The 27,936-nt window shown below is 42.6% G+C and overlaps 1 protein-coding gene across 23 annotated transcripts in view; it reads left to right on the top strand.

Annotated features, from left to right (window-relative positions):
• The window catches only part of FBRSL1 (fibrosin like 1), a 533,464-nt gene that overhangs the window by 345,242 nt on the left and 160,286 nt on the right, over positions 1–27,936 (top strand). For all 23 annotated transcript variants that reach the window (XM_061466075.1, XM_061466084.1, XM_061466087.1 and 20 more), the window contains one exon: positions 9,085–9,114. In XM_061466075.1, coding sequence (XP_061322059.1) covers positions 9,085–9,114 — 30 coding nt within the window. The remainder of the gene's footprint in view (positions 1–9,084; positions 9,115–27,936) is intronic.

Genomic DNA, 27,936 nt, shown 5'->3' with positions numbered 1-27,936 from the left:
CCCTCCAAACTGCATCAGCCTCTCATCATTGTAAATAATGGCTTGAAGCCACTTTTTTTTCTGTTGGATGGCCTGTCTAAGCATCCTTGCATTAAACAAAATCGGAGTTGCTCTGTGTAGGGAGTCAGTGCGAATCCTCTCCTGGTTTCTGCTCCTCCCTGGAGAGCATGACGGACCAAAGCACCTGGACAGAGGGGTCCAGATAGCTAAAAGCCAGGAGGCTCATGATAAAGGGCAGGCAGCAAGACAAGATGTCTCTTGCAAGCAAATTATGTTGGTCATAGCTTAAAACTGTACAACAAGAAAGTAATGGATGTTTCTTTGGTTCCTTCGTGAAAACCCGCATACAGCATTGAAGCTGTAAATGTCTCCAAGAGTGTCTGTCTAATGAAAAGAAAATGAGTGACAGGTGACACAATGCCCAAGCGAGGGGAGAATGAAAAGAACCTGTGAGCACTTCACAGGAGAAGCAAACAGCATCTCTTTTCTTGTCAGAGTCTCCATTTCGTAAATTGGTGAAATGCAATGTCAGACATTCAACTTCGTGTGCATTCTCCTTTCAATTACCTAAGCATGGCTGTAGGATTGCACCACCGGGGCTGTGTGGAAATCAGCTGAAATGGGGAAGAGGTGAAAAAGCCTCAGTTCATTGTTTGTGTGGTCCTTGCAAATGCTGAGCTAAATTTGGCCTGTAATTCACATTACCCCTTGGTGTTACAAGTGAAAGTGACCTCCCGCTTTGTCTGATCTCCCTCTTTCTTGGCAAATGTGGGCTGAAATTAAGCATAAGATTGTAAGTATGAAATGGCTGTCTTTGGGTTTTCTCAAAGCATTCATCCCAAGGGTACCAAGATTCTGCAACCGTGGATACAATGAGTCAATCACAATCAGTAAATTGACTTCAAGGCAGCTGTATCAACCTACCATTACATACTTAGAATGAGTCCAGATAGAGGGAGGGAGAGATTATATATTGGAAGAGATATATTATATGGAGATCAATCAATCAATCAGTCTACTTTTTTTCTAACCATAGAGCAGAATAGATTGATCCTGGAAAAGGCATCATTAAATCATCCAAAATTATGGAAAAACACTATACTGGTATATTAAGGCCGAAAGTAGGAGGTATCATATGGTAAACCAGGCAGAAAGCCTCTCTTGAATGTGGTACAAACATTGCTGTGTAGATGGCCCTGGATGCTGACATTTCTATTTTTAATGAACGTGTCTTTATTAAACGCTTATGTAGCGATATTCATCTGTGTAGGCTCCAGTGAAACATTGCATTATGGAAAGATATTTCCTACCTTTCCTACAGGGGGGAAGGGCAGGGATCTGGTGGCTTTTAACAGCTTTTTCAAGATGGGTTGGTCACTCCCTGTGAACTAGGTCATTTTTTTAAAGTAGGCAGCTGTAAATTCTACTTTGTAGATCTCAAGGAATAATTTGTGATTATCCCTTTTTCTTTCCAAGAGTGCTTTCCTGTATATAGGTGTAATAATAAAGAAACCATTTTCAGCTTTAAGGATGTGCTTGTCAAACCACAGCAATGATTTTCCAGTTGCTGGCTTTTTTAGTTGCGCAGCCTTTTAATATTTCTGCTTGAATTCTTTCACGACAGAAGCAAATGAAAATTACACCGTGGTTTTTAGGTCTCTGTTCCCTGATTTTTGCTTGTCATGTCATGAACTTCTTCGAAGCAGTGAAATGGCAGCCCATCTCCCTGAGAGCTCCAGACAGATTTCTAAAGTTGTCTTGTTAACAGCTTGTCAGAAACCTACATTTCAGTCTCGCTGAGTTTATATCATGCAAAGAAAAAAAAAAGGGGGAAAAAAAAAAAGTTGCTGGAAATTATGATTTTTACAGGTTCTGACATTTTTCTAAAGAACTGAAATGCTCAAGGCTGCTGTCTCCCTTAACAGGCTGTGCTGTTTTGGGTAATATTCTGCGTTGCATCAACTGAACATCAGAGCAACATACAGTTTCTTCCCTTTAACATGTTCTTTGAATTATTTAAGGTGTTTTGATGTTGGCTAGAATTTGTAACAAAGTCCTCCAGCTCTTATCCTAAAATATCAAAAAGGTTGAGATTCCCCCCCCCCTTCCTTTTCTCCCTCTTCCCTAACCCTTCCTCCCTCCCTCCTCCCGCTTTAATAGATCCTTGCATGGATCATCAGGGGACTTTCTTTTATGTTGTACAGCATGAAATGACTTAGTCAGGGTCTTCCTGATTAATTTATGAGTGCTAAGGAAAAGGGAAGGGGGGGGGGGAAACAGTCCTTGAGGGATTGACCCTAAGCTGCAGCAGATCAACTCAATTTTATGGAATGAAAAGAGACTTAAACAGTATTTTTAGCATTGGTTCCTCGACCTGCGGAGGTAGGGAAGCTCTCTGTGTCTGGCAGGCTGAAGCAGGAAGAGAGGTACCCACCTCTCCTGGTGGCTGATGGAGTGGAGTTTGTCTCTTCGCAGGCACCGAGCCTTTTTAGAGTTAAAACTGTGGCAGATTGGTGGATTAATGTGCTCTGCCTCCAAGGGACAAATGCTCTTTTTTTTCCCCTTTTCCTTTTTTCCCTCTTCCCTTCCCCTTGCTCCCTCCTTCCCTACTCTGGGCTTGCAGATGACAGCTGTTGGTCACTTAACAAAATGTCCTCTTGATTGCTGCTTCACAACAGGGGCCCCCTCAGACCAAACAGCACATAGCCCGTACAATGCATCACTGCCCCTCAAAATTAGTTATAGTGCTCAGGGCTATTCTCGGCTGCCATAGCTAATACTCTCTTGCTGTTCTTCTCTCTCCCCTTCACCCTCCCCCTGCGCAGACAAAGGCTCAGCCTATACATCTGTAGTGCTCATAACCTCCCCCTTCCCCCAGCCAAATGCTGAGGAGAGAAAGGGAAGGGAAAAAAAAAAATTGCTGCCCTGAGGCTCAATCTGTTTCTTACAGCTCTACCCCGGCACTTGGAAGCCTGAGCTGGTCTAGCCATAGGGAGGCCCTGACTCATTTCATCAAACTGTCAGGGAGGCAGTGGAGCTAAGAGGACTCTGCTGCCTGGGGCAAGTTCAAGTCAACATTCGATTTCCATCCTCCCCCCGGCCCCCGCCTTTCGCTTGGACACTTTCTGTGCTCTGGATCTAAACTTCTCCCGGAGCTACAGCAGCTCACAGCTTCTTGCCAGGAGGAAGGACTTGTGGGACCTTATAAAGGACACAGTGGCAAAATTGCTGCAATAAATCAGTGGCCCTCTGACACTTGGCGGTAGCTTAATGTTTTGGCACTTTCTTTCCTGTGTATGCCTCAAGTCCCATTAGCAGGCTTTTCTGTCAGTCTGGCTCATGATAAAACTCTCTCTTCCTATCATCTTAAGCAAGCCCCTGCAGACACGAATCCAATGCCAGACTTAATAGGAAACAACACCTTCCCCTTGCACACACAAGCGCACATCCATACGCGCTGCTGATGCTGCGAGCTGCTCCTGGGAAGTTGGCTCAGAGTACAGGGAGAGGGGGAGGGCTCTTATAAATAGGCTTGACTTTACTTCTTCCTTTAAAAGAAACATTAACAGACCGGGATTTAAGCCTAATGCTTCCCTGAGCCTTGCTATTAAGGGAAAATTCAGTAACTAAATATGGTTGGAAATAATAAGATAGCGGTAACATGGCCGTCCTCTGGGAGTGTGTGAGTGGGTGTGCCGACTCCATAGGTATCTACATTGTTCACATGTTCTGTGCAACGTTTTACATATATATTCTACCCTGCCAGCGTGCACTGTAATATTATGGACTGTATAGTTAACATTTTTACCTCCTCTCCTCTCAGCCTTACACTTCCCCAGACAATTTTAGTTGCAGGTAGACTGGTTAGATTACATGTCGCTTTGGGCAAGGATCTGTTTTTTCACACGGCTTAGCTTAGATGCCTATCGCCCTCTGCTTAATCATAATATAAATAATATCTGTAGGTATGTGTGTGCCAAGGAAAAACAAGCCTTTCTGTCAGCTGTCTGGGCAGGAACCTGTAACTTCAGTGCTGTGTAGAGTCTGACACAACAGGGCCCTGCAGCCTTGAGGCTGTGTAGGCACAACCTACATCATAAACCTGTGTGCTTGGGTGGAATAGGATATACCACATTGATGTGAATAAGCTGAGGTGACTTCTGTGCAGTCTCAACAGCTTGGAGGATGTGGTTCTGTTTCAGATAAGAGTGTTTCTCTGCACCTCACCGATGGCATAACACCCAAGTGTTGCCAGTGTTGCAGTCTTGCAAGTCTTGGGTTGTTTTTATTTATGCTTCTTGGAGCTCTCATTCCTGGCATGAGGCAGTTGATGCAAGTATCTGATTTCATGTTAACCAATGTGGTGCTTTTACAATGTGAAGAAAATCTGGAAGTTAAAACATTGGGGGTAAGAAAAGAGTCAAAGGATGTTTTCATGGTTCTCAAAGTCAGAAGAAAACATCCAGAATCACAGGACAAACGATTTTAATACACATTGCAAGGAGCCTGGTGTAATGGAGGGGGGTCTTGAAATGTGAATTTCCATCTCAGCCATCAGAAGAAGAAAGAAGCCACAGGGCTTGGTTTACACTTACAGGAACTCTTTCTCAGGTGTTTTGGGTGCAAGAGGAGAATGAAGGACTTGCAGCAGTTGCTCAGGTAGAGATTAGAAAAGCAACAGCTTCTCTTCCTGCTTCACTCCCTGCTTCATCTGGAGCCTGAACCTTCATCTGTAGGCAGATTCTGCCCTGTCCTGGTGACCCATGGGCACCCTTGGGCAGAGGCTTTTTGGTGCCAAGTCATCCTGTGTGGAGGGCCGACATCTTCAACACCCCCATCTCTGCGGGGGGCAGAAGGAAGGAGGAAGCCTTTGCACAGCTCACTGAGCCAATTCCACCTGAATTACGTGTTGTTTCTGCTTAACTTTACCTCACGGGAGGCTTTTTTCTGACGGGAATCTGTCACTGCAAGAAATTGTTTCCAGAAAGCAGCACAATTAGGGGTCGGCTTTGCAAACATTCTTGTGGAATTGAGAGGCAATTGGCACAGCCCAGTGAATAATCCTTTTAGGAGCCTTTATGAACCCGGCACAATGGCTGTTTACAGTTTCGCTTAGAGACCAGGAGTGTTAACAGGCCTTTAGAAAAATCCAGGTAATTGAAGCTTTTGTCTTTCAATGAGCCCCCGTAGCTGTCAACAGTTGCCATTCTCCACGTTTTCTTTAACTTTTTTGTTTTGACAAGGGCTTTTGTCCCTTCACAACAGCTGTGTGGGAGGCAGTGGCCTTCCCCGGGAGCACCACCGGCCTCCTCCTCACCAGACCAGAATGAGTTGTCTTTTAAGACACAGAAAACCCTCTGGGTCAAAGCAGAAGTTTCTCCTATGGCTTCATTATTCGTTTAAACATCCCAGCCACGCAGCACCAGCCTCGGTCTCTCTTTGTTGACCCAGGGCTTTGCAGGGGCGAGGAAAGCTGGAGAAGAGCGGGTGTGTAGAGACCGAGGGCTGTTACCACAGAAACTGAACCAGAACAGTGAATGGTGGGGTTTAACACGCCCTCCCTTTGGGAGGGGGTCAGCAGCGGTTCTTGTTTTCACAGGGCTGTCCAGGAGGGTTTAGTTTTGCTGTAGTTGGTTGGGGTTTTTTTTTTGACACTGTCGTGTGTTCAGCAGCCTGTGAGTTCCTGTTTCTCGATGTGAATGTGGGACCCTGTTTCTTTAAGACAAAAAGAAGAAAACCTAAGTGAATTATGAGGCTTGGGAGGTTTTCCACCAAAGCTGCCTGTATTTTCTTCAGGAGGCGGTGGGGGATGAGCATGGGTTGGCAGCCATGAGTCTCAAGCTCTCCGTTTTCCAGGATGCTGTACGTTAAGTGGAACTCCAAATGTTATAAATAATGGTGTGTTAATTCTTCCCCAGCATCTCTCATCATGTAGACTGCCTTTGGGTTGGACTGGGACTGTGTTTTGGTGGGTGAAAAGCCACGTGGTGGGGATTGATGAGGACATTTTGTGTGCGTAAGCACTGCATAGCTTGGAGAGGTGTGAGAGGACAGCTATTTCATACAGCAAACAAGAAATTACGCAACTTGTCAGAAATACGTTTTAAAGCACCCATGTTGCAGTCACAGCTGCACGGCAGGCTCCGTGTCCACACAGCGCTGCATTCACATGTGGATCTCCATCCACAGCCCCACTGGCTTCTTCAGTTGCAAGACTGATGCAGTCATGATTAAAGTAAGGAAGATGTAAGCTAAAATGAAACAAAGTTCTTCGCTGTTCTTTCCATTTTCAAAACAATTAATTACGGACTATTTACAGATCCTGCATGGGGAAAAATGCATCCTCAGAGAGCAGATGTTTGCTTCATTCGTATGCCTGTTTTGAAATTTAGCATGTGGATTTGATGGTTCACTGGCTTTTTGCATCTTCCACTTACCTACATGAGACAAAGTTGCGTATTGGTACAAAGCAAAATTAGGCATCTAAATAAAGCAACTCTGCACCTTTTAGTAATGTAACCCATCTGTAGTAGGGTTTTATACTCATTATATTAATTTTTGAGGTCAAATCTAGTTTCAGCAAGAAAAAACCTGTGCTCTTTTTATTTAATAGGAAGACAAGTATTGTTACAAAACCAGAGAGCAAGACTGAAATACTGCATTTTATTTGAATAATAAAGGTCCCCAAAATTGTTTACATTTGCTCTCAAATATTTTTAATCTCAAACTGATTAAGGGTTACAGTACTGTGGTTTTATTAAATCAGGGCTCATGGGCAAAAGTGTCTGAGTTTTAATGATAATTTTAAATGTTTTCTAGTCAATATATTTCTGAATTTAATTTATTTGGTTTTTTTTATTACCTCAGTGTATCATTCTTTAAGGCCCTGTAAGCATTAAAACTTGTATTGCCTAAGCGTACAATTTTAGGCAACACAGGTCTGAGTATACTAACTCTAAGTTTTATGCTGTTTCGTGATAGGTGTAATTCCCCTGTAACACGCTTTAGTCTGAACTGTGCAGGTTGAATCACATTATCCAAATATTCTGCCTCTAAAATAGGAGTGTGCAGCTTGAGTGAGCACCATGATTAAAATGGTGACTTAGGATACTTTAGCATAGATGAGTTTAAAGGGTAAAATAACGTGGTCTTCATGACCCACTCAATTATGCTGGTAATTTGAGGGGATGCGCACTCCCTGCAGCACTCTGACTTGATTTGAGCCCCTTGGGTGGAGGTGAAAGGTTTCCCTTGAGCCAGACAGCGTTTCTTGGAGCCTGTAAATAATAACAAGTGTATTGCTGTGCCTGCATCTTCTGCCGCCCCCCACCTCGGTTTTGATGAATGTGTTGCTTCCTCAGCATAAATTAGCGCTGTCTTGAGCCAGCACAAATGCAGCAGGTACTGGAGCAGCCTTTGCCCACCAAACCTGCTTCAGCGTGTCTCCGTGGTGATGTTCATTTAGTCCCATTCCAGGCTCAGAGCAGTGGCTTCTGATTGTTGGTGGTTACGTGGCATGGGGTTGGGAGAGTGAGCAAGAGGCTGCTGATGGTGATTTGTCAGGACTGATATTACTTTTGATCTGAATGTCTGAGGGCTCCACAGCCCCTGCAGAGTAGTGTCCTGCCTTCCTGTCATTTCTTCCAGTTCTGCTTCTTTTTTCCCAAATGGTTACAAATACGATTAGATCTGTGTGCGGGTATAAATGGTTGGATTTCTTTGTGCAGAAACATGCTGTGGACCAGGTGGGGCAGTGTAAATGGTTTAATTTTGAAAGAAAAAGAGGTCTGCTTAGTCAAGACTATAGAAAACCAGGTGCCTTAAACCAAGCATTTTCCCTGCAGTTAAATGGAAATAAGGAGTTAGTTGGGAAGCTGAGCAGTCTCACTGCAGAATCACCATGGGGGACCCCCTTCACTGTATCATGGTTCTTCACATGCTTTGTGTGTTTCAGAGAATTTAAAAGGTTGTTCAGGTGCTTGGGGTCAATCATTTCCTGTACCAAATAGAAGAGGAGATTAAATAATCTCTCAAAAATCTACAGAAAACTGAGAATGGAACAGCTGAAATTTCTGCTTCATAATTTAGGATAAAAGGATGTGACAGGAACATTTCCCCTTCCTGCTCTGAGGAGCAGGCTCTGTACAAAATGAGCAAACTCTTCCTTCTTTTACATTCATGAAACCAAAGCCTGTGCACCCTTGTGGACCATTTCCACATCTGTAGCTTGTCATTATTGTCTTGCAGAGTCCCCTCTTGTTGAAACAAGGGACTTAATAGGGTGCTGCCAGTTACAGAAAGCCATGGACCATCCATCCCTATCAGTGGGTGGCTGAAGGAGAAAATTCCCATTGGGCACAAAAGCTACAAAATACACTGGCTACTCTCTGTCAGTGTAAGAGACACCAAGAGATTTATTTCTGTTGCCCATTATGAATCTTTCTCAGCTCTAGCCAACAAGATATGCATGTCCTGATATGTTCGAGGCTCAAGTTATCATTTGTGCTGTGAAAATCGAGCATTTCATTTTCAGAGGCTGCAAGAGATTACACTCCAAAACTCTTTAAGTAAACACTTCCTCCTGGGATCGTGATCTCATTCAAACTAAAAAATGTATCAGAATTTATGATGTATTTTAATTACTATTCTTGGTACCACTCATTAAATTAGAAATTGATTGCCAGTTTCACAGTTTCCTTGTTAGATGACAAAGTGCTTATCAAGGTGAAGCAATGCAAAACTGTTACTATATATTCCACAATTTGAGATGATAAAAAGGCATGCTTTTTGTTTTGGTATTCATTACAGTCGTTACTATAATGCATCAGTGATAGTCTTTTTTGTTTAAAGTTCACTTTCCCCATCCAAGTAAGACTATTCCATATTTTCGTATAAGAAGGGAGAATCTGGCTTTGTCTGGTTTATGCTAGCAATCTAGAAGGCATTACTGCAGACATCAAAAGTGTGTTTTATTGAACTGAGAACATCATAAACAGCTATGCTAAAGACTTAAGAGGATGATGCAACAGATCCCTATACATAAAGGTGTTTATCAAAATGTTTTTTTCTCTCTCTAATCCACAGTGTGACAGCGAGAGTGATATTGACGATAAGGTAAGACTGAATTTTCTTCTTTCATGTGCTTTACTTAGCTTGGAAAATCCCTCATAGTCAAAATAAGGATGAATTTGAAAATAATATTTTTCCTCCAGTCTTCATGTCAAATTTAAAACACCTATGATTGAATGAAAAAAGATTGGATCTGGCAGTGTGTGATCTTTACTAGCTTCTGTTTACAGGAGGGGAACTCCCATTAACGTAATAGTCCTTCTGGATTAGTATGTGAGTAATTGGTGAGACCCAGCTCATAATGTTTAGTGCTGTTTCAGAGGAAGTCTCCTCCCATAACTTGTCAGGAGCACATATTTTATTTATAGTAACCTTGAAGATGTCAATTTTGTAATCAGCTTAGAAGATGGGACAACTGGTACCTGCCCTCAAAGGCAGTATGGTAACTGTCAAGGAGTGTTTTGTCATGTTGCATGCATATTTATCACAGAGCAATGATTTCCCTGACCTTCTGTTGGATACAGAGGTTGGTCATTGAAAGGCTGTAGTTGTGTGGTTTTCTATAGGGATTCCTTGTTTCACCTTTGCAAGGCAGAGAAGTCCCACTATGTAGCAACAGATGCACCGTGCTTTTAAGCATCAAATGTATAAAAGACTTGAGTATCCCTTGCTGACTTCTCTTTGGCAGATCAAACTTGGCAGTCTCAGGTTAGATCTTCATCAAACTTTTATAATATTTTGGCTGTCCAGTCTCTTGCATTCATTCATGAGAAGCTGTGGCACGGAGGTTTCTACTGGATCAGCATTACAAAAGTAAAGGCTGACTTCAGATAGCCCTGTCTGCTTGGCAGCACACTTGGCTGCAGCCATACATGCATCGGAGGTTACCGTGAGTTCAAGAGACTACGCTAAAAGCTTCTTCTGGTTAAGTCTTTTTTTATTTATTTTTTTTAACATTGTTACAGTTTGGGAAGCATTAAGTTTTTTTCAGCTGCTTCTTCTAAAATCCCATCAGACACCAAATATCCCTGGAGTATGGCATACGCTGTGTTCCGAGATGAAAGCTTGATTGAAGAGAAACACTTAAATCATGTGTGTTGAGTGAAAGATATTGTGCATGTTTTGTTTCGTTTTATTTTGTTTTATTTTTATTTTATTTTATTTTGTTTTATTTTATTTTATTTATGTATAAAGTCACTCCCTGAAACCACCCCTGCTCCCTGAGTTCTGTTTCTCACAAGGCTACATAGCAGCAGAGCTGATGGTGAGGGTGAAAAATGATTCCCTAAAAGCTTAGATACCATGGGGTTAAAACATTTCTTAGACTGCCCAATCAAAGAAAGTAAAAGCAATCACTTAGAAAACTGTTTAAAGATCTGCCAGTCAAACCCCAGATGAAGTTGTAAGTGACATGTAGTTTTATTATACAGCTATGCTATTAATGATTATCTAAATTACACTGGTAGACCCAGCTAGCGGCATTACATCTGAGACTGACGTTTGTTAGATTACGTTTGACTTCACCTTGTAGAGAAGAAATTGAAATCTGAACAGCATTGATTAGCTTTCAGAATGTGGGATCTGAGGTTACCTTCAGAGGAAGCTGCATTGTGTTTGGCTGGTAACTTACTGTCCTTTACAGCAATGAAAGGCTATTACAGTGTTCCTTACCATTAATATGGCATTTCTTTACATATCTGTAACTGTAATTTGACCTTCTAGGCTCACATATTTCCCAGCTACCTTTTCCTTAAGGTGACTCCACCTTAATAATAACATTTATTTTCTCCATAAGGAGAGCAGCATGAGATCATCATCTTTCTCTTTCCTGATCTGTAGAGATATGAGACATGTCATTGGTTCTGTTTAACAGGTCTCTGGAATTAGGTGGGGTTGCTTTTCCTGTCAGCAAAAACGTGTGCACATGCATGTAAACTCGCCAAGGTTGAAGTGAAGAGACTTCAAACCTTTCATGGGGATAATGTAAATGCAACATTGCCTTCCAGTTGGGGAACACAAGGGCGACCTGGCTTCTTCCCCTGGAAGGACATTCAGGATTTGTCTAAAACTTAACCTGGCTGATGCAACAAGAAGCTATAAACGTATTGGTGTCAATGTCCCGAGGGATTACCTGAGTGTTTTTTCCCACTTCCATGTGTTGGCAAAATGTATCATCTAATAATGCTCTCTGGCTATTACAGCTGGATGGATTATTCAACTCTGGTCTAGCCCAGCATCAGACTTCCCGAATGACATGTAGAGTTGGCTTCATTTCACTGTGGAACAATCCTGCTTTCCTGCATATTCAGCAAGAAGCAGCTTTCTCTAGGTACACCTACACACTGGCACTAATGAAGGGCAGGGCAGTACTAATGTACTTCTGATTTACCTAACATTTTTTGTTAGTCATAAACAGTGGATCACTGTTGTCTGTGTGTAACTTATGAGGAAAGCAGACAAAAAAAGAAGTTCTTGTGCAAGTACAAATTGAGTCAGTGAAGCAAAACTGGAATTTTCTACCTCCTACTTCTCTCTCTATACCATGTGACTAGTTATCCACTATTCATTTAGTTTGTTCCTATATGAGCTATTGGAACTCTTGATGTTTTAAAACATAGAGTAAAATTAAGGCTTTACCTTCACTGCATTGAAAAATATAAACACACTCCTGATGGTTTTGGTTTTTAACTTGCACAGTATTGTGCAGGACTCCAGGGGAGAAAAGTAATTGAGCATAGTCAGTTGTACTTAGTGTCTGTCCAAATTGAGGAGCCATTACTTCAGTGCAAGGCAGAGTTTTGCAGCAGATTGTGAGAGCATTTCCAACCAGTGTGCTGCTGGTTTTAATAATCAGAGAAGAGCAGCTCAAAGCTGGGGACTTGTCCATCTCATCTGCTTTCTGAGACCTGTCTCTGGCCAAGTGTAGCCTTTCACTTCTGCATCACTGCTGAAATCTCAAAGGAAGTAAGTGGGATGATACATTCTCACACCTATCATTCTGTCACCATGCACTTCTCCAACTGTTTGAGATACCAAACTAATAAAGTGAGCTGTCCAGCCATTTAACCAAGCGAGAAACTTAGCAAGTCATGCATTCCCAGAAAAGGAAATGCAAATCCTGTTTCTTTTACTGTATATTCATTGAACGACATCAGTTTGGACTCTGCTACTGTTAGGAGGATTGCAGAATAGTTTGTGGAAGCTGTGGAAATGATACTGTGTTTTTTGTGAAGGAGGAGGGAGAGAAAGGGAGTTAGTCTGATAATCGTATTACACTGTCTCTGCGCTGTGCAATAGCTGTGATGTGAGGCTCACGGTCCATAAACATTGTTACTGAAAATATATACTTCCTTTAATAGCAACAACAGCATTAACAGATAGCAATTACCCTTCATTTTCAGGAACTATAAAGTCTCCATTAATTCAAGATTTATGTAGTTATAGCATTTAGCACAGGAATAACACCACAGAGAATTGGTTTATACACATGTAATGAGAGAGCTTATGGCATACTTTAGTGAACATTAACATAATAGAGTAATATAAGCCATCAACAGTTCCACTTATTGTCTCTTACCTGCTTTAGCATCACTGTGAAAAGTGGCTAGCAGCTTGGTAATGTGCCCTGTTAAATGGTGTTCTGCAGAAAGCCAAAAGTCAACTTGTGTAAAACAAGGGAATGAGTAATCTCTGCTCGTTACTCCAAAATGTTGCTCTCATTTCTTTAATAACAGTGTTCAAGATTGCATTGGAAAAAAAAGTCTGTTGCTTTCTTTAAAAGTAATTCAGTGTTCATGTTCCTTCAATCTTGGACTTCTGTCTGCTGTGTGCCAAATTGTGGGTTGTCAGCCTAATTACATGGCCCCGCTGCATGAGTCTCCAAATCAGGGGTTAGATATCAGGCATTCCTTCATTTGTGTGCTGCTAAGTGAGATGTACAAAAAATGACACTGTATTTCTAAGTTGAATGAGTGTTTCCTGTATATTTGTTCTGTAGTTTATGGGAGTTTTTTAGCTATATCCGAGATAGAAGAAAAAAGTTTTGAAGTCAGGTGTCTAAAACAGTGTTTTCCCACTACTTTCTGCACCAGCACAAATAGTTTATTAGGCTCTGCTTGCAGCGGTGTGAATTCAGCCTTGCTGTGCTGTCATTTGCGGTGCTAATTTCTGAGTCCCAGTAGGTGCCTGGAAGCTTGCAGCACTGCATGAGCAGTAGAGATTTACCCCTTAATACCTAGGAGAGCATAGTAGGGCTGTGATCGCTCCACCACAGACTGGGTTCCCCTGCTACTGCTTATTTGAAAGTTTAACAAGGGTGAGATCAAGTCAGACTAGTGAGAGATGAGAGAGTTTACATCCATACTGTCAGTGTTGGGAAGAAGAGGTAAGCTGTGAAAGAGTCAAAGCATGGAGAATGATAGTTTGCAATTTGGGAAGTGGGAAGCCATGTAGGGAGCAAAGCCATGGACTAGGAAAATGATCTTGGAACAGCTTTTTCCTTGGCGCAAGGATGACAGATCTGCCATCACCACAGGAGAGGATAAAATGATAAACGAAGGGTGGAGTAGTGAAAGCTTGACCAAGAACTCAGTTGTATGCATGAACAGAGGATGCTCATTGTGTCATAATAAGGAAAGAGGAACTTAAACATAGGTTGGATGTCAAGATGTTGGGAGTGGTGTGAGTTAGAGAGAGTGCTGAGAACTATGGGCTTGTGTGAGAGGTGGAAGTGATAAGAGTGGAAGCAATGAGGAGAGTAAACTGTGTGAAAGATGTGGGGGATGAAATTATCACTTCTCTTTCAGCTGTGTTAACCTTGAAAGGGTGTTTACAAGCACACAGGAAAACTCATAGTTTAGGCAGCAGGAGAAGGAGATGTAATAATGAAGAGAAATGCAGGAGTTGCTGTAGTAGCAGTGGTCACTCCGTGTATGTGTTTGTGTAGGAGATTACCCAGAAATAACATAAAGCCGCATGACACCAGATGGAAAAGCTCAAGGAAGATGGTCTTAACAGTGCTCAGAATTACAGCAGCAGTTGCAGAGGCAGGAACAGAGGAGACAGGAGCTGCTGAAGCCCAGAGAGCTGTGTCCTATAGCTGGTGAGATCCAGAGGAGGGGATTATGAAAGACTTTGGAAGTTGAGATGCAGTTCAGTGGGGGAGAGGAAGCCAAACTGCACAGTGTCTGTTCCCAAAGATCCTACATCAGTCTAAATTTCCATGTGTTTTGTTGAATCTTTACACTCCTGCTTTCATGGCCTCATTTGTCAATGCACCAGTACAACATCAGTGTGTTGTTTCAGGATGCTGGAATAAGCCTTCAGTCCCTGGACCCCACAATGCCACTCATTTGAAGTCCATGTGGGCCATTATTGCCAGAGGCTTCTTTGTCCTCATATTTTATCTTAGTGATGGAAAAACTGGGTTCCATCTGTCTGTTGTTTCTGTGAGGCTGGAAGTTTAGTTTCCACCTCAGGTAATCTGCTGTTTTCTGTTTTTGAAGCCTACCCAAGCCAAGGTCCACAAATTGGTTTTGTTCATCTTTAGATAGTCCCTTTCTCTGAGAAGTGAAACTTGGTACTTTTCCAGCAATCCCAATTCTTACTAGTTGCAGCAGAAGGGAAAGATCAAACATGGAATTGAACTGCGGGCTTTCACATGGCAGTATTTGCACTTCTGTTAGCATTACTCTTCAATCTATGACAGTTTTCAGCTGTGACTAACAACGAGAAGCCTCCATTTGCCAGTTACTTCCCAGCTGGGTTTTCAGACAGTATTTAAGTGGTCCTTTAACCATAGTATGGTCTTTCTTATGGAGAGCAACGCTGAATGGAGTTGCAGAAGCATGTTCCTGGGCTATGTTGCAGGCTTAGCAGCATGCAGTAGTATAGCATATACACATGTGCATGCACATAGATGCACAGAATTGGTATTTCTTCTAAGGTTTAATTCTTGCAGACTAAACTCAAGTGGTAGGGAGTGAGAATCAGTGTGAAACCTGACTCCCATATAATAATAACTGGGTAGAGGTGGTTAGTTCTCTTAATGGAAGAAAGTTCGACAGACGAGCTGCAAGTTGTTATTAAACAGATCTGCTTTCTAAACATGAAAATACTGAATTTAGAATAACCTTGTAGCCCTTGAAACATTTGGGTGCTATAAACAGGCAAACATTGTTGGCAGGGGGACAGAAATTCACTACTCAGTGAATTTCTTTTATTTCATCATTCTCCATGAGTAGTTTTACCAGGGAGATTGAATCCTGCAAGCCCACTGAACACCCAGTTCACTCAGTTGCTCTTTAGGAAATGCCAGATGGGGGAGAGGCTTGGCATGCCCTTAGCTTCCATTGTTCCACCCACCATGTGCATGGAGCAGACACAAAGGTTCCCACTGAGAACTGGGGCAACTGAGTTAGGCCCTGTAAGCCCTTCCAGAGGGAAAGGAGCCCTCTAAGTTGTCCTTCCCAAGAAGAGAGTCTGCAGCTCCAGGAAAAGTATTAGTAATAATGGTCTTTCATGATCTTCTTATTTAAGTCAAGCAAGAATGCAATAGAACAGATTAATCAGACTCAAAGATTCAGCACCAATGTTCTCCCCTCCTACTGAGATTTTGTTTTTCTTTTATCCAGACAAAACCCTCAAATTTTAAGTACGTTGGTCTGTATGTGGCAAGCTGAGTCATCACAGGCTGTGGTGTCCATATTCATTCTTGAAAATGTAGGGAAAAAAATTCAGAGCAAACAGTGAGAAGAGCCTTCTAGTTTGCTGACTAAACTCCATCATTAACTCACATAAAAGAGGTGAAGAGATCTTATGGAGAGGTCTTGAGCAAGACAGGATAATACCAATTCTGCCGCTAGCAGTCACAATGTCCCTGTCTGCTTTCTCTATTATTTAACATCTCCCTATTCCAGTTCCCCATTCACAAGCCTTTTTTTATCTTACCACGGACCTTCTGAAGAAACTTTTTAAGATCTGAGGCAATAGGGAAGAGAGCAGTCTTGTACAGCTTCTGCCCACATCAGCTGTAACGTAGTCAAATCCAAAGGGCTACCTGTGCAATAGCAGTAACTCCTTGGAAGATGATCAGATAGAACAGGTGGGTGATGGGAATTGGCAGTTGAGTTAAGCAATTCCATTAATTACATTGAATGATTTAATTAACTATAAAGGTGCCAAGAAGATGGGAATTTTGGAGAACACATACTCCAATAGCTGCAATTGCAGGCCCTCATTTGGCTTGCAGAGTTTCTCATCACTGTACTCCAAAACTGTTTTACCAGGTTAAATAAAACAGAAAATCACAGCATTCAGTACTGTGTGTTCTGTGCAGGCATAAAGGATACAGCTTGAGGATGGCCCAAGAGTCAGCTTTGGGTTCCTGCTTCTGGGTCCAGTGTGCAGTAAAATCCAGACTAGGTTTTACTGTGGGAGTTTTCCAGATATGTATGAGGCAGCAACAGCATTTGAATCAGTAGTAAAGACTGGAAGTAATGTCTGCCTGACCTTGCTTGGGAATTCACCCTTATCCAAACCATGATTGAAATGGGTATTCCTTTGTCTAAGTGAGTCTCCTAACACTTATCAGCTGCTGTTTTCGCTTATCAGCTGCTTATCAACCGCTGCTTTTGTCTACAAAATCAGTAAGGGGCTTGCCATGGCACCCTGAGTCAGGGGAGAAGTTTCAGGTGATGCTGCCCAGCCTTTGCTGTAGAGAGTCCCCCAGAGCCAGAGTCCAGGCTTTCCACATACACAAACCAAGTGAGGTACTTCTGGAACAGAGAAAACTCAAAGCGAGAGAGATCGAAATAACTGTGTAAATAAGTCTCCCTCTGCTCCCTGCAGGGTCACCCCTTGGTTCTAGTGCTGGCTGTGGTAGAGACACACTGGCTCCATGCAGTTCTTCCCCAGCAGCAAGGAAAAGTCTTTGTCTTTCATTCACCTGTGAACCTTCAGCTCTGGGTCTGCCCAGGGTTGAGCCAGGCATTTTTCATGGTGTAGGCTGGCTTCCTCCCATGTCTTCCACTCCCTGCATAAGACAAGATGATGAGTCTGGGCAGGATGAGTGCAGGTTAAAGCAAAGATAGACTCTGTGGTTTGGGCTCCACAGTACACACCATTGCACACTCCCATCAGCACTGTGTCCAGAGTGTCATTAGCATCAGCAGTTCTGCTTGATCCTATCCACTGATGCTCAGTCTTCAACTCTTTGATGGGTCAGATTGAAACATCTCACACACACAAAAGCCTTTGGTTTCCAAAGCATACAGCCCGACTTACAGCCTCTATTTCCTTGGCCTTTCATACACCTGTGTCAAAATGAGTTGGAGATCTTTGCCTAAATCTGTGGCAGCAGCTGACTTAATTTGTGGTTTACTACTCCTGACAGTTTATTGGGGAAGCAAAGCGCGCCTTCATCTCCAATAATAAACAGCCCACCCGCCGACACTTTGACAGACTTAATGGTTTTTTTATACAAAAATGGACAGACTTAATGTTTCGACTGTAGCGATCATCTGTCCTGATCTCCTTAATGAAATTAGATTAAGTGCACCTGGGAAAATGCTGAGACGGCACATTGCCTTCATCACCTTCCTTAATTTAAAACCAATTTGCGGGGAAAATATCCTCTGAAGCTGAGGGAGGCAGAGAGAAGGGGGAGGGAAGGGGATTTTAAAATCTATCTGGATAGCTACTGGCAGTTTTAATTCCTTTCCCTGCTGGCAATGTGAAATATTAACAGCCTTAAGAACTGAGAGTTTAAAGACTTACTAACCTTTCTGCCTTTCTTAGGGGAAAAAGAAACAAAACAATCTTTGCCATCAAGGCCACATACTGGGACAAAGTCCGGGACATGCTGGGGCTCGGAGGTGGGGCTGGGCAGGGAAGATGTGACTGAAATATGGGGGTTTCTTCTTCCCAGATGTAGATCATGTTTTCCTAAAATGCATTGTAACCACTAGCTGTTGGTGACACTTGCTGTCTGCTGGTACCTTGATAATGATTCGGTTGTGCAGAAAACCAGTAATTTGACCACGTAGCTGTGAAATCAGCTGCATTACGTACAATCTAAAGTAACCTGAAATTGATTACAAAAGTTCCTTGGGCTCATTCTGAAGAGAACAAGAAACATGGCTTTTTAATTAAAAAGAAAATGTTGCAAATAATAACCATAACTTGTTTTTCCATGAAGGACGGTTCCTGTTCGCTCACTCTGAGCCCACTGATGAAAAACACACTAATGCTTAGCTTAAGGTCTTCCACCGGTGGGGGTGGTGAGAGAGAGCAGGGTAATCTCTGATAGGCTGGAAAGTCTCTTTATAGCAGATTTTTAATGTCTGCAGCCTTTGTCACTTGGACTGTTGTAGTCCAGGCTCAATAGTGCAGTTGATTTATCCATCTCCTGTCTCAGATTTCAGTGTTGCTGGAACAGTAGTACTCATAGTAGAGATGGGCAGTTTCTGCTGCTTGGAGATGCTTTTCTTCGTTTGCTTAGAGTCAGTTTTGCTCTTGGTGAAAGCTTTCATAGCCCAGGTTCTGCAGAGATGTCCCCCTTGTGTCTGGCCACTGTCGGGAGCACCTGTAGCCAGCACCGAAGAGGTAACTCAGTGTTCTAGGAATGTCTTGCAGCAGGCATGGGTTTTGTCATGGTACTCAGTGCACACTCAGTCATACTCCTTCAGCTGTGGGCAGTCACCACTAAGATCAGCAGTCCTGGTAACCTTTGAAGAAAATATCATTCAGACTCACCACATTGAAAGACCCGGTTAAATTATATTTATTAGTGAAGAAGGGGCTCGATTTTCAAAAGTACCCCTCACCCTAATCAAAGCAGTATCTGTGGATGCTCACTGCATCCCAAAGTGTGCTCAGCCATCTTCATCCACTTGACTGGTCCTGTCACTGGGACTCCTTATGTAAGTGGGAGTTTGCAGGAGTAGCCCAATTGCTGTCAATGAATAATTTAAATGATTTAAGCCTCAGACATGCTGCTTAATAATGAGAGAAATAAGCCCCATATGTCCTTGTCCATAAATACTAGAAGATAGGGACAAGTCACTTTTAAATGGGATTCATTTATTTTTAAATGGAATCATGATAGGTGTTTTAAAGGTAATCAAGCTTGTGTAGCTATCCTGAATATTATAAATATAAAAGAACATTAACCTAAAATTGAAAGGGATCCCATTTATATATAAACTGAGTTAAGGGTATCGTGTGAGGATAAAACTGCAGAGTAACCTTTGATAATGAACAATGTCTGTTCTTTTTATTAATCTCCACAAAGGTGGCTGGAGTGACCAATATGTTATACATGTCACTATGTATTATGGACACTCAGATCCTGATTACTGAGTGACTGCAGTCACTTTCACCCTCTGTAAATCCTTACATAACCTCACCCTACCAGGAGAAGGTGCAGTTTAAGTAGAATTTCTTGTATTGTGGTTATTCAGCTTCTCCCCATAAAAAGACACTGTATATCCCACCAAAAAGGTTTCTCTCCAATCCTTATCCATATTTAGTCTCCCCTTTTTTGTGAAATGTGAGTTTCTCCTCCTGCTTTTCCAGATCCTGAACCATGCTACTTTTTCCCATCTCTCTTTTTATCTGATGGCATCACTTGCACCTCCTCTGCTTTGCCCATGCTACAGCCTCTGGGCTGTGAGCCTGCAATCTCTCATGGGTGCTTTTCTCCGGGAGATAGGCTGTCTACAAGGACTAAGCTGTAGTTTCTTCTCCACAAAGCCTACCAAATGTTACATGTAAGGTGGTGTGCATGAAGTGGTAGTTTGTATTTACTGAAAACACTACATTTAGGATCTGTAAGACAGAAATTGTGTCCTCCTATGAAGGAGATGACCTAGCATTTCATGATCATTCCTGGAGTACAAATAGCACACAGAAGTTATTTGTGAGGATGTTTTATCCAAAATCTGTTAGGAGATTGAATAAACACCATTATCAGTATTTTCCACTGAAGAAACAGGCTGAGATAAAATGTCACTTACCTGTGGTCCTGCGGTGAATCAGTCAGAAGTATTGCAGGACACAAATTCCTGGTTGTCTTGTTCTTTGCTCTAACCCCTCTCCATGCAGGTCTGGATGCCAGATTGTGCTGTCTCAGCCAACACTAACCATTGGATGTTTGCCTTCTACACTGTCTCCACTGGTGATAGACGGTTCCTGAAAAAAATGATTACCTTTAGATGAACTGGAATATGTTTTAGTTTTGCTTTGTTAAGAAGTCATAAGGCTTTATATATTACATTGGAAATCTTATTCTGGGGCATTGGAGCCTGTTTTCAAAACTTCACAGGAGAAGTGTCTTTTAAGGCGGTGGAGTATCAAGATGGTTTTTGGATGACTGTTTCCTTTGAACACACAGAGATCATTTGTGCAACTGCAACAAATTAAAAGGTGGCTCCAGGGAGGGAGAGCAGGGTTGGAAGAAGTGACAGCAGCGACAGCTTCTTGGTGTGTATTTCTGTGTTTAGTCAAAACAATCATAGAATCATGGAATTGCTCAGGTTGGAAAAGATCTTTAAGATCATCAAGTGCAACCCTTAATCCAGCACTGCCAAGTCCACCAGTAAACCATATTCCTGAGCACCACATCTACACATCTCTTGAATACCTCCAGGGATGATGACTCAACCAATTCTCTGGGCAGCCCTTTTGGTGAGGAAATTTTTCCAAATATCCAATCTAAACCTTCTCTGGCACAACTTGAGGACATTTCCTGTTGTCCTATCCCTTGTTACTTGGGAGAAGAGACACAACCTCCTTTCAGGTAGTTGTAGAGAGCTATAAGGTCCCCCCAGGCCTCCTTTTATGCAGGCTAAGTAACCCCAGTTCCCTCAGCCATTCCTCATAAAACTTATTCTTCAGATCCTTCACCAGCTTCGTTGCTCTTCTTTGGACACAATCCAGCCCCTCAATGTGTCTCTTGTAGTGAGGGGCCCAGAACTGAACAGAGTATGCAAGGTGCGTCCTCACCAGTGCCAAGTACAGGGGGATGATCACTGCCCTGGTCCTGCTGGCCACACTATTGCTGATACAGGCCAGGATGCACAGATAGTAGTGGGGACCTGCACCAGTGGAGGTTGGAGGAGAAGCACCCTTTCTTCCCTCTATTCAGGATAATGACTGAGTAGTGCTGAAGTCTGATTATTTACCTAAGTCTCCTCTGTGTTAGTTTAAATACATGCTGAAATGCTGTGAGAGAGGGGGTTAAATGTGCCCCAGTGCCCTGCTAAAACGAGGCCTCTCTTTTCACTCATTCCCAAACTTGCAAAGCCTACAGGCATTAGGAGCGTGTTTGGAGTCCGGGATGTAGTGGCAGAAACAACTATTTCTTGTGGCTGATTGCTGAAACTCGCTGTTCTGGGACCTTCAGTTGTGGCTGTGTCTCAGGCTTGTACCTTAGGCAAAATTCCCATTCATCATGCCTCTGCAAAGAGAAACATTTGGGGGGCAAAATAACTCTGCGGTGAGAATTGGATAATGCAGTTCAAGTCCGCGGCCTAATTCCTCTCGTGATGTTGTTTAAAACATTATTTTCTCATTACCCTTTGTGAGCTGAGCTTCAGAGATCTCCATTAAAATAACAGCAGTGACTTGAATTAATTGCTTAGAAAACATTTCTTCTCTCAGCCATGTTCCACAACAAAACCTGGGGAAGCCAAGAAAAATGCTGGCCCAAATTGAGAAGAAGTTTTGTTTAGAGGCCTGAAGCCTACATGTTGCTGTGCAGACAAATCCGTATATCCATGGCTCTGTTGGAAGTGCTTTGGTTTTACAGGAGGAGAAGCCAGGCAGGCTGCAGGGCTCAGAAACAGTTGCTCGCCAGATTCTGATTTATTTGACAGCCTCCGTAATAAAGTAACTATTTGTCTAACTCTTCCTGATTAGTCTGAAGAGGTCTGCCAATCTGGAGAGGATTGACTACGCAGGAAACCACTGGTATTTTGGCTTTTTGGGCTTTTTGGGTTTTAGTTTTTTTCCTTCAGGGTTGTGATATTTTTTTGCAATAATTTCTCCTTTATTAAGTTTGGCATTTCAGAATAATTCGCTGCTGCAATGTGAACATTTTCCACATCAACAATAAGTCTATTACGGAGAAATTTACAAAAACAAAATGACTTCATATTGCTTGCAGATGTATTCTGTAAAAATAATTGTTTTTCACTAGATTTTAATGTTTCTAGGCCTTTGTAAACATAATGCCTAAATACTTTTATTCAATAAACGAGACCCATTCAGTAATTGCTTGCACATTTGAAGTCCAGTAAATAAGGACCAGATTTTGACCAAAATCTGTGTATCATTTAAGCTTCTTAGGTCACAGCCCTAGGGCGGAAAAGAACTGGTGAGAAACTTGTGTTTTCAGAAGTGGAGAACTGTGACTTCAGAAACCAAGACAAATAAGCCCCATTTCTCTTTAATTAGTGGATTCCTGCTTATGGGCCAGGCTTTCTTTATTCTTGGTTCAGTAAGCTGGGAATTCAAAGGAGGCTGGAGATGTTAAGCATTCTGTTCTCTGGACTTTCTTTATAGTCTGGGGGTACCAAAGTCCTTCAGGCTCCATTGGAAATCCCATCATAGTAACCCATATTTTTTCCTTGAATTCATTGTTTTCAGGTTGGAAACACCATTGTGCATAGATGGAGCAAATACACACACATGTGGAGGGGAGGTTGTGGCTGATGTCACTCACTGCATGCCATGGTTTTATGTGTATTAGGTTTAGTATGTACTAATTTTTAAGAGCCAGCAGTACAGGAGACCTGGTTGAAGCCAGAACCACTCTAGTAAGCATCTTGTGGTCTCAAACTTGGGCAAAATGTCAACTTCAAACAAAACAAAAAAAGGCAGTGCATGAATAATTGGATATTGCTTGTCATGCAAGAAAAACAACTTACAAAGCAAAATAGAATCCAGAAATAAAATTAAAATAAAAAGAAAAACAAACAAATACCACATGTATTGTAATTCCTGTGCGAGACATGTTTCGGGGAGTCCTCAAATCAGCCAGCTTTGCATTGATGAGCTCTCATCGGGCCCGATGAAAGTTAATACTAAGTGAATTATTCTCTGTGGTAGTTTGTTTTCCTCTACAGATATTTTGCAAGGCACAAAGGCCTTTTAATGGAATTGGAGAGGGCAAAATATCTCAGACAAGGTGGTTCAAAAGATAATGTGTAGCTTTTCCTTGGACTTTGTTACCTTCTGTTCTCCAGACACTGTATTCTCATGGGTGAAACTCTGGTGTGTTCAGAGGCAGTTATAAAGCTCTATTTAATATGACCGGGATTTCAGCTCATATCAGCAAGAATACACCTCGCTTCCCCTTAGGCCACCATGGTCTTTTAACACAAAAGTATAGGTAAATAGTGGCAAAGCAGTCTTTTGATTTGATGGAGAAGTTGGGTGCAGGAAATGAGCGGTCGTCTCTCATGGCACTGAGAGTGCAGGAGACAGAGGGAGTCACAGTGACCCTGTTCCAGGCGACAAGTCATGAAAAGCAAATCCTTAGAACAAAATGGCTTAGTATGTATCAGTCCTTAATCTTTGGCTCGTGTGTAACTGTGCTTCCTTGTGATCACAGGTCAGCCTGAGCCAGCTCACTCCACATCTAACTCCTTCTATTTTCCCCCCTTCCTATCCAAAGAGCAACAGCCTTCAAACCCTATAGAGCTTTGCAGCAGTTTTTGCACATGATTAAATCGTTCTGGGTAATCCTCACCCGCTGCCTTTCGTACAGTGGTGGAGGGATAGCAGTGAAGCCACCACCGTGATTTGGTTACGGGGGTTCCTGTGCAAATCACCTGCTCACGGAGGCAGCTGTGATGTTTCCAGGGCTTGAAAAAGCTTCACACAGGAAAGAGCCATTCCCTGTAGCAGCTGCCTCTGCCTGCATAGGGTGAAGGAGACACGCAACAGGAGCATAGCTGTGGGCTCCATACGTGGATGGTGCCTGTGGCTTGGATGATATCCAGCTTGTAGCAGACCCTGTGTCCAGTAGCACCACCAGGCACGGAGGAGTTGGACAGTAATTTCTGCCTCTGTTGAAGCCACCTGAGATGAGTTTTCTCATGAGCAGAGGTTTTTACATGTCTTTGACCTGGGCAAAGGTTGGAAGAGAGACATTAAGACACAGCAAGGTGAAAGGTGTAAAATTATACAATTAGAAATAATTGCAGGCCCAAAGGTGTGATCTCCGTTGTGTTCAGTTAGAGGAGAGGAGTGTAAAACCAGGCAGGCTTAGTCAGAAGCATGACAAAATCTTTGTGTGAGTTAATACAAGCACTATAGCTTTTCCTCTACCTGTAGGTGATCAAAGGCTTTAGCTAATGAAACAAGCCTCTTACATTTTGCACAGCTTTGTATTTCGCATAGGCAAGTGTGTCTATTCAGAGTGAACCCTGCCTTGGATACCTGTTTCTCACTAATACAGCAGAATTTCCTGGTTTGCAGGCTTCATTGGGGTATTAAGCAGCACTGATTACTGATTTACTTACATGGCACCAGAAAAGTCCAGTGTGTTTTGGGCAGCACAGGCTGGCAAAGTTTCCGTCCCTCAGAATTTTGGCCTCTGCACAGATTTTTATGGGCTGTGTTGCATAACAGTGCCCCCAGAATAAGAAAAGCTGATTGTTTTAGTGAGCAATCTAGCCTTGAGCCCTTGCCTCATGAACCTCTAGACAGGCCACTGTGACCCTTTGCTTTTAGAAACTCCCCTACTGGTTTGGGGTTTATTTACCATTTTTACATGGTAATAGGTGTGCCTGTTTCTACACCTTCTGTGCCCTAGCTTTTTGGTCTTATTTTATCAAACACTCTTGTGTCATAGCATAGTGTGAACAGCATTGAAGAGAAGGAAATAGAGGATGTTTAGAAGTGACCCTTGAACATCCAGAACTGCAGGTGTCTTCAGGAGCCTGTCGGGCCTGTAGTGTTTTTAAGAACAGGAGAAAGATGGGAAGTGTTTTTTACTTCAGGAAAGTCAGTGCAACGAACAGGGGCATACCAAAGCCTTTTTTTCTTGCTGGGTAATCTCTCCAGACAATTCTGTATGCTGAGTATTGCCATGATACTCTTTATTATGTCTCTCAGCACACACCATCACTGCTGAAAGCACTTCCTTTCACTTATTATCTAATCTCTGCCATCAGAAGTCAATGGATACAGGCCAAGGTCCTCCTTTGGCATATTTCCAAGCAAAAGCCCCATGCTCCTTGAAAGAGCCTGTTTCAAATGGAGTATAAACTGGGATTTGCCTTACACATTGGCTAGGAATCCAGGTTCTTCTAAGTTTTGTTTGTGGGTCTATTTGCAGATTTCTGAACCCTTATTGCAGAAGAGGTTGTGGATTAGATGCTTTGATAGTCTTGCAACTTTGTCACTGATTTCCAAAGAAAGCTCTGTTTGTGATGCTGGAAATCATACTTGCTGTATCAAAGGCTCCAGGAGCTCTGGCTAAGGACCATGTCCACGCTGGGCTACGTACCTCATGAAAAGCCTGTCCCCACTGTAGGGTGTTCATGTTCCAAGGGAAAAGGAAGAGAAGAGTATGCATGGGCTCTAAAGGGGTCCCATAAGCCAACATGGTAAGCAGTGACCTCATCATACCCAATAGGCTGTGCTGCCATCAGTGCTATTGCCATAAAGGAAAATCTTGAGGAGAATAATGAGGCAGCTCTGTAGATGTCAGTGGGAAGCTCCTCCCAGGTGTGAGGGGAGGCCTGGAACAAAGCATGGCCCAAGAAGTGGGTGCAGGAGACTGGTCTCAACCTGTTCTCCTTGGTGGTTGAGGGTGTAATTGCTCTCCAGACAACTGGAAAATGATGAGAGAAGGGGAGATGCAAAGGAGACGCAGTGTTTTATGCAGTAGCTGTGTTTTGTAATAACCCCTGTTATTAGAGGAACAGAGGTTTGCATCATAAGAAAAACACCCAGTTGATAGGCTATCCTGTAGTCTGACGAGACATAAATACGTAGAGTAAGGTCACATCAGAATAACTGGATTACCTAATAAATAGCTGGATGTGGGTCTGTTACAGACAGGGAAGGCTTGCAAAGCACTCCCACTTCTTTAATTGCTGCTTTAGCCTGCTGGTAGGAATGGGGAGGTATTGGGAAATGACATTTACAATAGCAGATTCAGAGGTACTGCTCATGAATCAGTGTTTCAGTGCATCCTCTGCTCCAGTCTGTGTCATGCAACAAGGGGATTTTTATGAGGATTTTGTTTGTCCCTATGATTTATTCCTAGCATTCTTCTGAAGCTGCCAAGGCAAGGTAGAGGATGCTTTTGTCTCAGTGTGTTTCTGTAAGTCTAAGTTCAGGGTTATTTTCTAAAGGCAAGATGACTATGGAAAATCTTGTCCCATCTCAGCACTATTTTTTCTTTTGAAATGGCATTTGTCTCTGTCATATGCAGAGACTTCATTCTCTGCTAGAAGCTTCTTTACTGAAAGCTCTACTGTCATCCTGGATACGCAACTTGTCCTTGTTTATATGGGTGGATCTTGAGAGGTGTGTTCTCTTCATTCTCTAAGTCACAAAATATAGAGGTCTTTCCCATCCTCCTGTAAACAGGACAGGAAGGGAAGCCAGATGTTATGGTTGTCTTACAATTGGTACATGAGGCTTTGCTTCATTGCGCTTGCTGTCTGGCCAGACTTTGTCACTGAGAATTTCTTTGCTGAGAATCTTCTTGAGACTGAATAACTTGGGTGGATTTCAGCCGAAACACTTCAGCACAGGATGTTCATCCACTTACATCTCCTTCTTGCTGCCAGCAAAGTTCTGGAGCAGAGAAGATGGTAGATGGCAAAAGCACATCCCGTTTACACTTACAGCTTTTCCTGTTGGCACCCAGCAGCGGGGAGGAAGATGGCAGATGCTGCATGGCGGAGGTGTGGGCCTGATGTGCTGATAGGGGAACCAGAGCCTGTGATGGGGTTGCTGAGGAAACGGGGGTGCTAGTTTTGAAAACAAAAAGGGGTTTACTGCACAACTAAAACATGTGCAAAGGAGAGCTACATTCAGGTTGTGTGGATAGCCCTCAGTATTTTTCCCTACAGTTTTTTTAAATGCTTTACTTTGTATCTTTAAGCATTTATTTTTTTCATGCCTGGTTGTATGGCACTCAAAATGGGTGAGACTACATAAAATGTGTTAAATTTTGTGTGAGCCAAAGAGCCATCCTAAAGTGAGAAGAAAGTGTTTATCAAATTCGTATGTATGTTTTAGGGTGCAAACAGATGTTCTGTATGTGAAACTTGGATAGCAACACAGTTTAGCAAAGCCTTCTCTCCACTTTTGCTGCTGCTTTTAGGGATGTATCAGCCTTTCAGAGCTCATGTTCTGCAGATCATACAAGCCATTGTTTTTTCCTAACAAGGTTTGCCAAGCTTGTCCCTGATTGTAAACCTTTATTTCCTGTAATTTAAACAGGCGATACATTTCAGAAGTGACTCAGTTCCTTAAAATAAAGATGTGTTTCTGCTAGCTAAGTGGAAGCCTAGTTTATCTATACTGCTGCCTTGCCCAAAGCCTACTTCATAGCCCATAATGCTGCATTGAGTTCTCTCAACTTTTCCCTGAACACTTCTACAATCTCTTTCAAGTACAGCTCGAATCTGAAGAAAGTGTTTGGATAAGTTTTCAAACCACCGATATTTGAGTGGGGTGGAAAAAAGGAAAGCAGGTTTTTCTAGGCCAGATGCTGCTTTCCAGAAGAGTAGGGGTGTGTTTGAGGTGATCCCTGGCTTTGTGTCTACCAGGGCACTTAGAAAAACTAACGCAAGTCATCTAAAATGATAAAGCCAAGTAAAAGCATGTCCACATGGAGGT

This window comes from Pezoporus flaviventris, unplaced genomic scaffold (genome assembly GCF_033815535.1).
Source record: "Pezoporus flaviventris isolate CSIRO_AGI_PZ_B2104156 unplaced genomic scaffold, CSIRO_AGI_Pfla_v1 ptg000041l, whole genome shotgun sequence".
NCBI classification, from domain to species: Eukaryota; Metazoa; Chordata; class Aves; order Psittaciformes; family Psittacidae; genus Pezoporus; species Pezoporus flaviventris.
This window is presented reverse-complemented; position numbering and strand designations above follow the sequence as displayed.